Source organism: Heliangelus exortis, chromosome 2 (assembly GCF_036169615.1).
Source record: "Heliangelus exortis chromosome 2, bHelExo1.hap1, whole genome shotgun sequence".
Taxonomy (NCBI): domain Eukaryota; kingdom Metazoa; phylum Chordata; class Aves; order Apodiformes; family Trochilidae; genus Heliangelus; species Heliangelus exortis.
In genome coordinates, this window is record NC_092423.1 from 24,325,671 (window position 1) to 24,340,785 (window position 15,115).

A 15,115-nucleotide genomic window follows, 5' to 3' on the forward strand; every position below is an offset into this window, starting at 1 on the left:
CAGAGCATGGTGATAAAAATAAAGGTTGAAAGGCCTCTCCTAGAAGATAGTTGGCATTACAACAGCAGAAGCACTCAAGGGTGAACCTGTAAACTCACAATGGATATGGATTCTATAGGAAAGCAAACTACCTCTGTGGCAGGGACGAATGGGATTTTTCACATTGCTTATGTGCAAGAATGCTTCTCAAGAAGGGACAAAAAGATTTTAAGGTTTTTCAGCTATCAGACAACGTGTTTCTTCTTTCAAAAGTGTCCCCAGTATGCATTGCCCTACTGTTTGATCTTCATGTAACTGCTGCAGGTACATCTGTGCAGATCTTTACAAGCAAGAAAGAAGCAGCACAAAAGCTGAAAGTGCATCTTGGGTGACACATTTAGATGAGCCTGGTGCTTGGTCTGAATAAAACCCTTTCTGCACCTTTCAGGAAGGTCAGCATTTACCATGCTGAATGGCACCACTGGCATATAACATGGTATATGTAGACACATTTCTGAGCTGCACTCTGAATGTTGTTCTTTTACACCAACAGCCCAGACCAGTCCCTTCCCTGGGCTAGGGTAGCTCCCTATCTTTGGGCCATATCAGTTCTGTAACCAGTAAAACCTGTGCTGAAGGACCAGCTTACACCAGCTAAGGCATAGCTAAATGCCACATCAGTGCCATGCAAATGCAGCAATTCAATCACAAATAAGTTATACTGGCAGGGAGTGGCCACTCTGATTTTCACTTGCAGTTAGTGACCCTGTGTGCCCCAAAATCTGATTCTTTACTGGGATATCCCTTTACAGGCCTTGCTTTTGAAAAGTAGAGAGAACCTGAAGAGAAAATCTCTAGCTACTGCTGAGTTTTGACCAAAACACTTTTAAAGTACAGAAACTTCTATTCTGTACAGGTTAGCATCATTTCTAAAAAAAATATTAAACTGTTGAGAGCAAATAAAATTCTTACCAATAAAGCTGCCATTACAGGTCCATGAACAATATAAAGCAAGTGCGTGTCAACACTCATCCAGCAGCTGGAGGAGAAACACACCATTATATTTATTATTACCTCGCATAAGATGTAATACAATTAAATAATGATAAGTTCAAAAAGCAGCCATGCTACTCACTTGTCATTGAAGTATTTGGCTCTTGCAACAGCATGAATAGATGCTGGCACTAAAGGGAACCCTGAAATGATTAAATTGATATCTCAGTCTTGGTATTTTTTTTAGCTTCAGTTTCATCTGTCACACATACTAATAATGTCTTGTGCCCATAAAACACATGTATGTGAAATCACAGCTTTCAGGAAAGAACTGCAATCCCATTTCACTCAGGGGGCCTTGCATTACCTCCCTTGTGAGATGCAACAGGCAATGAGGCTCAAGGCAGGCCCGCAGGAGCAGCAAAGTCCACAGGCCGTGCTCTCCAGGGTCACCACATGGCTCCTGCCAGGTCCGCTCTGCTGCTGTGACCTGTGCAGGGAAGGGGCTGAGCAGGCAGCATGAGAAGGAGGCAGGGATCACTCAGTTCTCAGGGGAGTATTCCCTTGGAAAAGCAGGGACACTGGTTAAAGCCATGGAAATCACTGGAGCAGGAAAGAAGCACAGTAATGCTCCTGCCAGACTATGGAGCAATAAACAGCAGAGTGAGGAGTTGCTCTTTGGGAGCCTAAAGTGAGAGAAAATATTTGAAGCCATTTCATTTAGGGTGATGATGTATGGGATTGCAACAAAAAAACCTTGGAACAGAAAGAAAGGAGCTTCCAATGCCAGGATGAGTTTATGGGATCGGCAGCTTGAGAAAATCCTCCTTTTGACTTGGAAATTGATGAAGTCTGGGCAAGTCTTGTTAAAAAAAAACGACCAAAATGCCATTTTTAAGGGGCCTGTCCTATTTCGAGATGCCCAGGATAACACCTCCTGCTGCCTCCCCCTGCCCTTCTGCCTCCCCCTGCCTTTCTGCCTCCCCCTACCCTTCTGCCTCCCCCTACCCTGCTGCCCCCAGGCACTGCTGCATCCCCCTGCCCTGCTGCCTCTCCCTGCCCCACTGCCTCCCCTGACCTGCTGTCCCCAGGCACTGCTGTCTCACCCTGCCCTGCTGCCTCCCCCTGCCCTGCTGCCCCACCTGCCTCACCCTGCCCTGCTGTCTCTCCCTGTCCTGCTGCCTCCCCCTGCCCCGCTGCCTCCCCCTGCCTTGCTGCCTCCCCCCGGGCCCTGATGCCTCTCCCTGACCTGCTGCCTCCCCCTGACCTGCTGCCTCACCTGCCCTGCTGCCTCTCCCTGCCCCGCTGCCTACCCCTGCCCCGCTGCCTCACCTGCCCTGCTGCCTCTCCCTGCCCCGCTGTCTTTCCCTGCCCTGCTGCCTCACCCCGCCCCGCTGCCTACCCCTGACCCCCCGCTGCCTGCCCTGCTGACCCCGGGGCCCGGGCGCTGTGGTTGTGGCGGTGACCCGGGGGGAGCGGTCATGTGACCCCAATGGACCAATCACAGCACTGTGGGTGCGAAACGGCCCCCCCCGGGTCTCGCTGCCGCGGGTGGGCTCCGCTCTCTTGTCACAGCCCCCTCTGCTCCTGGCCGCTCCAAGGCTCATGGGGACGGCCACCGAGAGCCTGGACTCAGGCACCCGTTGGTCCCGTATTCGCATATTTGTGTGTGGTTCACCATCATCATCATCATTATTACTACTTCATTAAGCCTATTCTAGTTTTTTCACCAACCCACATTATGCCAAGGGACCTTTTACTTCTGCTAAATGCATTAGCCTAGAATGTTTGTCTCAACAAACTGACAAGCAGATCTGAAGAATGTGATGGAAAGTTTTCATTAGAGGGTAAGAAGCTCATGACTGCAGCTCAAAGTTCCAGGTGCAGGTTGGCTGGAAGTTGCTCTTCCCTTGGAAAGGGCCAAAAGGGAGGCGCGGAGTCAATGAGGAGTGGAGCATCAAGGTCTGTTGTGTTTTGGTGCCACAACACCCATCACTCCAGGGATGATCCCACCTACACGTGGTGAGCATCCAGCAATAAAGAAGAAGTCTCACCCCAGCCATCTCAGGAAAAGGTCAGACAGACATGCCAGGTCTATTATGGCACAAACTGGAAATTATGCTTAATGGTATTTCCAGTTGTATTTGGAAGGCAATGTTTCAGCAGCGTCCAAATAAACAATTCCTTTTTCACTTTTCTGTGGACGGAGCTGCCTGGAGCAGTGAGAGTGGACTGTAGCAGGATGCACATATTTGATACTGTTTTCTTGCTCTGCAGAAGGGTAATTTCCTGGCCCAGTGAAACAATAACAAATGAAAAACCACATTGGCAACAGCAGTTCCCAGAGTAGGGGTCATATAAAGGCAACAGCCTGGAAATATATCTGTCCACGTCAGATTCCATTCAATTATCTTAAACCTTTTACAGAAGTATTTTGTATTTGGTCAGATTTTTATTTTTCCTTTAAAGCTATTTTACATCATTAGCGGTTTTTCCAAATAAAATAATCTGCATCTTCTTGCATAGGGATTAGTTATAACAATGAATAATGACTATATTCATCTTGTGTTATACATTTACCTTGATCTTTTGAACTATAATTTGAGAACACAACCTGCTCTGGCTGCTTTGCATTGCCCTTTGGAAAAATGTCTCTCTGTCCACTGATTAACACAGCTGGATGTTTAAAGTTTAGGCTGTGTGACTACTGCTTCTGGAACCAGTGGAATTATGCTGATTTATTCAGACTTATTTGGGGGTAGATGGGTGGGGTGTCTGGTTGCCAGACAATCCTAATTATATCATTTTCTTATTAATAATTTCTCCCATGTTAATGATAACTTTTTTTTGGAATATTCATCTGGTTTCATTAAAAAAGCTGCGGACTTCATAATTAAAGAGCTGTATGCACTTTTATTAACCCTTTCCTTCTCAAGATATCATCACCCTGTTACAACCATTCTATTAATTTTTGGACAGTGCTGCAGACACTGATGAGGATCTCATCAGATAACTTTACTGAATTACCCACCACGATGCTAGTGCTCTTCTTGGCAGTATCATAGCCCTCATAAGCTTTCACTGCAGGCAAACTGTCCCAGTTGCATTACATTGCACTGCCTAAATTGAATGTCCCCTGAAAAAAAAATGTTTATGACCATTTTCCTCCCTCAGAATTGGATATGGGATGACAGTATTTTGGGAAGACTTATGCTGCAAGACATGAAAATGGCAAGGAAATATTTTAAATTACTCTTCACATAAGGCTACCATTTCAAAGGCAAAGCCCTATCAGTATCTACATATCCAGATATTCTGAATTATGAAAACTTTGTGATAGCACAGTTGCTTGCTCCAAGAGGGCTCAGCTATTTGGTTACACAGAGAGTCCAGAAACCTTCATGTTAGGGCTCTGCAGGAAGGTTAAAGGTTATCTTCATTTAAGAGAGCTGATCTTCTACATAGTTTCTATTCCAAGACCATGAAAAGTCTCTGGCTTCTCAGGAAAGCTCTGAGAAGATGCCATTCTTAAAAGAAAAATGAGTACAGGAAGGGATTCTCATTAAAAAAAAAAAAAAAAAAAAAAAAAAAAAAAAAAGAAAAAAGAGTTTTTACATGTCTGGAAGCCATTACCTGGCACCACAACCTGTATAAACTAGAAAATCAAGCTAGTTTTCTAGGCATCTAATGATCTAATGTAGGTATCCAATGAGCACTAACTCTTGTACTATAATAGGAAATAAGTTATCAGGCTCTTAAATGAAAATCCAAATAGGGGAAGAACAACTTTCCACTTGGAAGTAGCTGCCTATTTAGGACCTCATAATGGATGCCTAGCTAGTGGTTGAAGTTGATGTTTGAAAATTCTTCAGAACATTAAGAATTAGGTCATTTTTCTCCAATCTAATTAATTCCTAATTTTTCTCTGTAAGTAGTAGGGCTATTTTTTATTTACCTGCTGAAAACAAAATAATGTTGAACAAGTATAACATCTCCAAAGAGCACCTACTCCTAATATAGAGTAAATTCTATCTGCCTCAGACTGAGATTCCAAGAGATGAATGCAAGTGTCTAAGTGCAGACAAAAGTCCATCATTTACTGTACCAGTGACTTCAAGATACTGGGAGTGGCTCACCAGAAACTGGAATGAAGGCAAATTCATGGTTCCCAAACTGGGAAAAAGGTCTTGATAATGACTTTCTGATGACACTGATGTGGATAGGATTTAAAATTGTGATTTAAATGTGAAAGACTGTGCTGCACTGTGATGTATTGGTTGTGTTACCTCAGCCCTGAGAGCAGAGCAGTTATCTACTCTTGTGTAGGTAGAAATTGTATCTTCTCCTTTAAAACAATATCTGCCAAAGTATGTCTGATACTGGATTCAGTTCCAGACAAATTCTGATTTTTCTTTCTGTGTGCTGTGTTTTATCAGCTTGAGAGACACAAATACTGATATTCCTTCTTTTCATTCAATTCCAGAGTAAATGCACTTTTACAGGTACTGTCATGGATTAAAATTTTGCATATGAAGTGACAAAAATAAACAAGTTTCGTTCACGAGAGATGTACTTGGAGAGAAATCTATTTCTCTCCCAAAGCTTTGTTTAACAAAACTTAAGCATTGCTTTCAGCAAATCCCAAGATGCAACAAACAATAGATAGTAACTCCTGCTGTTTTTTTTAAGTCTCTAGCCCATTAATATAAACACACTCAAACCACAAACAATATTAAGCTATGATCTAGTGGTATAATTGCAACAATTCAGGTGTCTAAGAGCTATAATGATTCAAATATCTGAAAGAATTTGACAACTTGCTACAAATTATGACATACATACCCCATCCCAAGAGGTAATACCAGTGCAAACGCTGCTCCTCAGCAAACACTGCGACCACAATCAGTGTATGAAGATAAATGCCTTCACAGAGCATCCAGAAGTAGTTGCAGCCCAGCATGTACTGGTGAAAGAATTGCAGCACTTTACAGCTTACCTGTTAAGCAAATGAGATAATGTCACACATTTTCCCATCATTTTTCATTTAAGCAGGAAAAGACAAATGTTACTTTTACGCTATAGGAAAGCAAAGTGGATCAAAAATCCCCAGCTCTTCCTGGGTTTGTTCAGTACCTATCAGTGACAGGGATTTTAAACTTTTATAAATGAGATGAACAGAACAAACTGCCCTCACAAAATAGAAAAAAATATATGGTAACCACACTCCAGAGTGTACCGTGTAACAAAAAATCCCCTTCAAAATCTGGTGCTCTTTAGATCTGAAATAAGCAACTTGCTTTAGATGTACAAGAAAGGCTATGAAGACTACAGTAACTTAGAGCTCCATTTTAAGTCATTTTTCTTGCTTTTGATCGAACTTTTCAAAGATCTGATCAGCTTTTCCTTCTAGCCCAGAGGCCTTCATCTTTAAACTGCACCCAGCTCTAAACTCACTCCTTTGGGAAGGGCATGTGCTGTTGGCAGTGGGGTTTTTTTTTTGGTAGGGTACTGAGGCTTTACCTTTAAGCTTCACTTAAAGACAGCTTTACGTAATGCTGAACAGAGACAGTGAAGTTTAACTTCTGCTGTAGTTTTCCAAGCTTAGTACCCGGGGTGAAAGTGTTGTCTGTAGGATTTACTTAGGATTACTAAGTAATTACTAAGTAATCCTAATTAAATTAGGATTTACTCTTTAAGGATATTTTGGCAGTTCAGCAGGTGTAGGACTGCATATTCTGCATCCATCTGGGGGACTTATCCTGCCCCTCTGGGCCAGAAAAACTTGCCATGCAGTGCACCACTTTCTGCCAAATTCCCAAAGTAATTGCCTGAACATGTGCATTTAGTTTTGTTTCAATACTTACTATGCAGCTTGCTGCTCATGGAAATATAGGTTTATTGATATCTTAGGACAGGGGATTCAGACAGGACTACCTTGAAGATAGTGAGTTCTGCAACACAATCCATTGTATGTCCTCAAACCCATCATTTTAACTTGATGCTTTCACCATTTCCTATTGCCAAACTAAAATGGAGTTGACTAGGGAGTATCCTTGCCTCTCTTTCCCACCTCTTTGCACTGCTCACTGGGACTCTGAGCAGAAACTGAGTGAACACACCTTCTATTTGAACTAACTTTTTGCTGGAATGTTTATCATAGAATCATAGAATTGGCTGGGTTGGAAGGGACCTCAGAGATCATCAAGTCCAACCCTTGATCCACTACCACTGCAGTTACCAGACCATGGCACTGAGTGCCACATCCAGTCTCTTTTTAAATATCTCCAGGGACGGAGAGTCCACTACTTCACTGGGCAGCCCATTCCAATGTCTGATCATCCTCTCTGTAAAGAAATTCTTTCTAATATCTAACCTAAACTTCCCCTGGCACAACTTAAGACCATGCCCTCTTGTCTTGTTGAAAGTCATCTGGGAAAAGAGACCAACCCCCACTTGGCTACAACCTCCTTTATCTGTAGCTCAAGCAAAAAGACACACAGAAAACACTCTGTCAGAGAATTAAATACATAGATATCATTTACTTCATTTCCTCAACATTTCTTTCTTTCCTGTACCCTCCATGTGAACTACTGCTTGTGGCTTTAAAAATCAAATCATACACCTATGTTTTAGAGTAATGGCCATGCAGACAGCTCATGACTCTTGAGGAATCTAGGAACTATCTGTGCAGTAAGTTAAAAGAGTAAGTACAGTTGGCAAACTATGAGGGGTGGGTATGATTACTATTTTGATACATATCGCATTAATGTGAGAATGAATCTGAAACATCATAAAGACCTTAAGCCAAGCAATATATTGAGATTAATTACGTTAAATTTGTGTTAATCAAACCACAGCAAATATCAGTTTGTACTCTGGATGAATTGGCAAACGCAGCATGTTTTGCCTGTGGTTAAGAAATGTGATGGATGTATTTTACTACAATAAAAGCAGTGGTTTTCTTACATCAGAGAACATACACAAAAGAAACTGTTACTGATGAGAACTGGATTCACGCTTGGTGCAAATAAACCACAGCAAATATAACCAACAACAGCTGGGAAAACTGTAGAAGTAGTATGTTTTATGAAAAAACTGGAAGGTGATACAGAAGCAAATCTTCTGTCGCTTCCAGGATAAGTAAATGATTGTCAACTTTGAGATAAAAAAAATTATGTAAGGATTTTGTCTTCTGCTGAAGTCCAGTGTGTCTTGTTGCAAATCCTTTGAGGCAGAAGCTCTGTCCTTCACAGAATCACAGAATTACCATGGCTGGACATGGTTGGACCATGTCCAACTGTCAACATACCTTCTCCCAAATAAAATATATAAAATAAAATAAATAAATAAAAAAATTAAAATATCTCTATCACCATGCTCACTAGAGCATGTCCTGAAGTGCCTCACATCTTCATGGTTTTCAAATACCTCCAGGTGACTCTACCACCTCCCTGGCCAACCCATTCCAGCACCTAACTACTATCTCAGTAAGGAATTTTTTCCTCATATCTAGTCTAAACCTCCTCTGGTGCAACTTCAGGCCATTTCCTCTGGTCCTATCATTATTCACTTGAGAGAAGAGGCCAGACTCACCTCCCTACAACCTCCTTTCAGGAGCAACTTATAGAGAGCAACACGTGTCTTGTGCAATAGGTAGCGCACTCAAATCCAGAATTCAAAGACTAATCAGAGCACGTTTTCATTACAAAAGAGAGTAAAATGTCACGAGCTGTCCACCTGTGGGTGTGCAGGTGACCGAAGTGAGGGAGTTTTAATTCATGAGCAGGGCAGGTTGAAAGGAAATAGCTCATCCTTCCAAGTGCAGCCCCGTAACCACTGCCCAGGCTAGTGGCTGTGTAGCAAGGGAAATGGTGCTGCAGTTACCAGGAGAGCCTCCAAGGGTAGGTAAGCCCCTAAAAAAGAAGCTCCTTTGAAGCTCTGGGAGGATGGCCAAGAATGAGGCCTTTTTTTTGGCAGAATACAGCCTGGCAAGAGACCCGATCATCAAGCAAGGAGGCTGCTTTTTGCTACCAGTTATCACTGCACTGATAAACACAAAAGCTGAGGAAAGGTCTTTACAGATGTGCAAAAGAAAACCCAAGAAAAAAAATTAAAATCTCTACTATTGTTCATTTTCCTGCCTCATGAAAGCAACCTGAAATGGCTGTAAATTCTGGCAAACTGCTCATGGACAAAAGAAGTCAATAGGAATACAATCAGTTATATTCTTTCCTCTTGCAAATCTTGCTAAGAGTCATGTAACTCTTGTGAACAGATCAGCTGCAGTATGTAATAAAAGCATTTCAAATGGATGCTGGAACTATTTCACAGAGAAGACATAGTGTAATTCATTCTTCTTTTACAAGAAGGAGCTAGAGCTGATGTCTGTGATATTTTGCAGGATACATTTGGATATTATAAATGCTCGTAATGTTCCAGTCCTGTCAAAGGAGTCCTGAAGGTCCATCTGCCTACGCAGGACCCTGCAATTGTGCAATAACGTAATTGTCATGCCCCCCTGCTTGGCTAATCCAACAGTCCCTCACCACATGTACTTCTTATTTTTATATTAAGGCTCTCCTTGGTTACCAGTTAATAGCTTATGGACAGAAAACATTAATTACCATCAATACCCATTAGGGCAAATCAAACCTAAACACTCAGACTACTTAAAATCCAGATTTCTATCTTGAGCAATGTTAATAAAATGTCACGTGAAACTAACTGCTAATTGGTTTTGAGCAGGTAATTTTTCCTAGTCATAGAGTCAGAATAAGAGGACTAATCTGTAGGAAAGGGAAGTTGTACAGATTCCTGGGTGTCCTTGTTCCTGCAGTGCTTTTCTGGGTGAGGGGACTTAGGGTGGCAAATGAGGGATCTGTGTTTCACACCATTCCCTGCCAACTCAAAGATCCTACCCTATGGAAACCATGGGAAGGGAGAGCCTGTTGGTGTGCATGATGCATTTGACCTCCCTGAGGATCAGTTGGTGAGGTGCTTCCTCACCTTTGTGAATCTCCCCATCACACAGCATCAGAGGGCTGTCCTCGGGGAGAGTTTGAACTGTTTGCCACAGAGACCAAACATGATTTATTCAAATTCAATTTGAAGGCAATAAAATATATTCTCAGACATGCTTAACATTTTAAAGTTGAAGTTTTATTACTGGTCTTGCCTTACATCTTTGTTTGTTTGTTTTCTGGTTATTAGAACACTATTCTATGGCAATATTCTTAAATTCCAAGTATCTGTATGTTGCACAAATAAGCAATAAAAGGACCTTTCAGAGGAAGGCAGTGCTAAGTATTGTAGCTGTAAATCACTGGCTATCAGGATTCCATACCATAACATACTATTATACAATATATCTCCTATGAATCATCCATTAAATAGTGTTCCAGTCAGAAAACTGGCACACAAGAGCTCAAGCTAAGATTAATGTTTTAATATACTTTAAAACCATTTACAGAGCAAAATGTACACAGTTGCTCAGAGGAATCCTAGGTTTTGTGTTACAAGAAAGCAAACTACGAAATTAAACAACGGGGGATACTTTTAAAACAGCATCTGAGTCCATGCCTATGCTATAAGGAAGAAGCCAGACCAAAATCAGGCATTTTGGATGGGAATTATATATGGCTACATCTGCACATCCTTGAGTCCTGGCTGCTGTAGCAATTGCTCTCCTAGGGCCGCAGCTTTGCACTCCAAAGGGCTCCATGGAGTTCCAACGGCTCATGCAGCACTGCCAGTGTCCAGTGGCCACCAGCTCCTTGGAAAACACAAATAGAAGCTGGGCAGAGAATGGATTGAGAACCGTCCAGAGGAAAAGGTCTTGGGGGTGTTGGTTGATAAAGAAGCTCAACATGAGCCAGCAATGTGTGCTTGAATCCCAGGAAAATCACTGTATCCTGGGCTGCATCAAAAAAAGTGTGGCCAGCAGGTCAAGGCAGGTGATTCCTCACCTCTACTCTGCTCTCATAAGACCCCACCTGGAGTTTTGTGTCCAGTTTGGAGCCCCCCAGCACAGGAGGGACATGGAGTGGTTGGAGTGAATCCAGAGAAGGGTCTGGAAGACCAGAAGGCTGGAACACCTTTGCTATGAAGATGGACTCAGAGAGTTGGGCTTGTTCATCCTGGAGAAGAGAAGGCTCTGGGGAGACATTACAGGTCCTGAAGACCTTACAGACCTTCCAGTACCTGAAGGGAGCCTACGGGAAGGATGAGGAAAGACTTTTGACAAGTGTATGTGGTGACAAAACAAGGGGGACTGGTTTTAAGCTGGAAGATATAAGGAAGAAATTCATTACTATGAGGGTGGTGAGACAACAGAACAGGTTGCCCGGGGAAGTTGTGGCTGCCCCTTACCTGGAAGTGTTCAAAGCCAGGTTGGATGGGGCTGTGAGCAACCTGGTCTGGTGGGAGGTGTCCCTGCCCATGGTGGAGGTGTTGGAGGATCTTTAAGGTCCCTTCCAAATCAAACCATTTTATGTTTCTATGATTCTATGTGTCATGCAGGGTGTGAAACAGAAAAATGTGGCCTTGTCGGTCCTGATGTGCTTGTTTTCTGAGCTGAGGTCGTCTCAGGGTTGTGGCTTTTCAGGAGGAAGTTTTGCAGCCTGAGTCTGACTGATTGAGGAGGGCAGAGAGGTCATTAGAGAGGGGCACTGAGGAGGAGAAAACGGGCAGTCAGGATAGCCTAAAAGAATATTTCAGGAATTACTTGTCCTGTTGTTCATTTGGACTGGAACAGAGTGCTCATGTCATCTGCTGCCATCTTCTACCATTGGTGAGAGGTAATGCCCAATGCAAAGGGGTAACACCTTTGGCAGTCCAGGAATTTTTCCTTCACTGTCACAACTGAGAAGGAGTGTAGAAACCTGAAAAGAATATTTGTCTCAAAACAGCCACCCTGACAAAATGGACATCGTGCTCGGGTGGAGGCCTCATTGGATAAGCCATCTGGACTCTCCTTGAGACCCTCATTTGGGGAACCACCCTGATAGACAGGGCCCTATTCTCACAGGAGCAGCCCCTCCTTCAGTGGCCATCCTGATAAGCTGAACACTGTCCTTGCAAGGGGAGCTCTGTCTGATGGCCTCCCTGACAGGCAGGACACTGTCCTTGTTTGATAAGGGACAGGGGCAGGAGAGCTGCACGCTGCGGAGGCAGTGACATCTTGTGTGTGCCCCGGGTAAAGCCACTGGGGAGGGCACGTGCAGAAATAAGGGTTATTGCTGTGTCATCCCATGTGGAGGGGGCTCAAGTGAACACCAGGCTGTGCAAGATATGCCAAAGCCCCCCCTGAAACAGTGGGGTCAGGAGGCATAAAAGAGGCACAAGTAAAACGTTGAATGTGTGTCCGTCATCCAAGGACCACAACTTCCTACCAAGATCATCACTAGATCTAAGGGTAGTAATATCCTTCCTCTCTCTTCTTTCTCTCTCTCTCTCTCTGTGTCTCTGTTTCCAACCTTATCTCATCATAGTAATAGTTTCTAGCTTTGTTAAATTTTACTACCTGTTGCTTTGTTAAGTTTTGTTAGTTGTAACCTGTTGTTTTGTCAGTTTCCTTAAGTTTTGCTAAATTATAATCCATTGCTTTGAAAGTACCATTTTTCTGAGTTCTGCTGTTTGTAATCCATTGCTTTGTAAGTACCATCATTTCGAATTCTGCTTGTTGTAATCTGACACGCTTTATAATCTTTCTCACTTTTAAGTAAAGTTGTGGTTTTTATACAAACCTCCTGGGTAATATTCTTACTCCTAGAGTATTGCACAGAGAATTCCCTAACTTAATCTTGACAAATGGGTTGTTAAAAGAGATTAAAATGAGGAGGAGGATTGGGTCCAGCAGCACCCAGGCTCCTCTCTGAAGGAGTTCAGAAAGCAAGGGGGTCTCGTCTGAATCTCCCTGGGTCAATCCCCACTCTGGGGAACTCTACCTTTTCCCAAATCTGTGGGACATAACTCTATACCCACTCTGTGGGATGTGATACTTGGTTTGGCCCCTACATCTGAGGAGCCGTGCTCACTTTGTGAGATGTGACAGTGCTGCACCCACCCTGTGGGTCATGACGAGGAGTTACTGGACAGGAAGATGTGACGAGCAAAGGTTACTCAAACATATATTCATGTTGTTCATGAATATGCACTCTGCAAGCCAGTATGCATCTAACAGCCAAATGTGCTTATCCTTACGTTTGAGGTTTAAGATCTAGACTTGCAAAGGCATTTCTTAGTGCCATGACTTAACTAGGTTTGACTAAGTACACTTTTACATGCTGCTTTGATGACTTGGATACAACCACTCTGTGATTCTGTTAAATGCTCCAGGGATTTTCTACTGGTATGACTGGGATATGTGAACCTAAATATAAACACCTAAGCTGTCTATCCTGTAGTCAAAATATAACAAGTCAATCCAGGTGATGGAGATTACAGTAAAAATGATGCTAAATGAGATATCTAAAATAAGTCAGATGGCCTGTGCCCTGAAAGTGCCTTTGTCTATCTTTAGCTATAAAATGTACATAGGGTGACTTGTTCAGTTGTACATATCTACAATACAAGTGCCCAAGTGTAAGAAATACCTGAATTCAAATGCTTATGGGTATTTTAACCTCTATATGGACCCAGGCTCTGTTCCAGTGCATTTCTTGGGGTGACTTGCTGACAGGGGTAATAAGTAAAATGGTAAGGAAAGGAGCTTTATCAGCCACATAACTGACCTATTGGTTGATAGCTTATTCTGTCAACTAAAGTTAAGGCCATATAAATAACTAGCCCAAGCTTCTTATCTTATTTCTCCTGCTCAAAGTCATTACAGTCTCTTCTTCCATCCCGTGTATTTGGGTGTCATCTGTAAAGACACCTGGATGCTCTTTCATTTATTTCTCTTCTGTTTCAGGCTACTTCTGTTTGGTTTTAAATACCTTCAAGAGGAGCAGAGTGGCTGGGTAATGACTGGAAATGGTCTGTACAGCAATCACCAAAGGACAATATAATAGCATGAATGGCATTCAGATCTTCTAAGCTGGACCTCTGCCTTCACAGCATAGATGCATAGACTGAAGCAGTCCTTGAGGAGCAATGAGCACTCTGAATTTAATTCTCTTGACCTGTTTTAGCCACCTGCATTAGAGCCAGGGGAATAGTCTCCTGGAGTCAGACACAGCTGCCTGCACTGGCAACACTGCCATCTCATCAGACAAATAAGGAAAATAGCTGTGGCAGGAAGAATACTGTGTTTTGGAAACATAACATTACTGATCTTCAGAGGGGAATTCCTTTTGGAAATGCCCATCTTTTGAGGGATTTTGAAAAATCTTCTTTCTGGCCAATTCCCACTCAAATTTCTCACATTTTAGGCAGATCTCTTTTAAAGGCCAGCTCAGGAAAACTTGGAGAAGAATCTCAAGACGAATTTGAATTATCTCGAATGAGTAGTTGCTTCTACATCAGCAAAATTTCTGAACAGAATTGCTTTATATACCCTGAGAAATATCAGCTGCTTAATTGTGCTGTTCATGTGGGAGGCCTTTTGCAGCAAGCACAGCAGTTTATTAGGAGGATGCCATGTCCATACAGCATAGCACAGAACCTGCCAACAAGGCAAATGTTAGCAAATGTTGATCTGACATTTAAGAAGTCACTACTTGACATTTTTCCACGGCTGCATTTTTAGGACCTAATGATGTATCATCTAAACACCTTTCAGACTCTGAGATGCATAGGAGACAGTGCAAATGATAGAAATTTATCATCAGCCCAGGTCCCACCCACATTTTTAGGTCACCTTCACTTTCAAGTCACAAACCTCTCCCATTTGAGGGAAACCAAAGGCAAAAATGAATAAAAAGTCTCAGTGAAGCATGGAGAATTGAATTAGTGTCAGAACTCAGTCAAGCACAACTCTACAGCAGCCTAACAGTCTTTCAGGGACTGTGACATCTCAGTTCTGAGGGGAAAATAAGAACACCTTCCTTGGGAAGCAGTTGTGAAGGCATGTAATGAATTTTAGCAAATAGGGACAGGATTAACTGGTTTTGCACATACAGCCAGGGTGTGCTTCCCTAGGACAGGGTCATATAAAAACTCCACGTGCTGCAAACAGCCACTGCTGCCAGGGAGGAGAAGTGCA

The 15,115-nt window shown here is 42.8% G+C and overlaps 1 protein-coding gene across 1 annotated transcript in view; it reads right to left on the reverse strand.

Moving 5' to 3' along the window:
• CALCR (calcitonin receptor) overlaps positions 1-15,115 on the reverse strand; it is a 142,187-nt gene that overhangs the window by 16,773 nt on the left and 110,299 nt on the right. The window contains exons 8-10 of the mRNA XM_071735244.1: positions 5,815-5,968; positions 1,115-1,175; positions 952-1,018 (exon numbers count right to left, since the gene is read on the reverse strand). Of these exons, the coding sequence (XP_071591345.1) occupies positions 952-1,018; positions 1,115-1,175; positions 5,815-5,968 (282 nt within the window). The remainder of the gene's footprint in view (positions 1-951; positions 1,019-1,114; positions 1,176-5,814; positions 5,969-15,115) is intronic.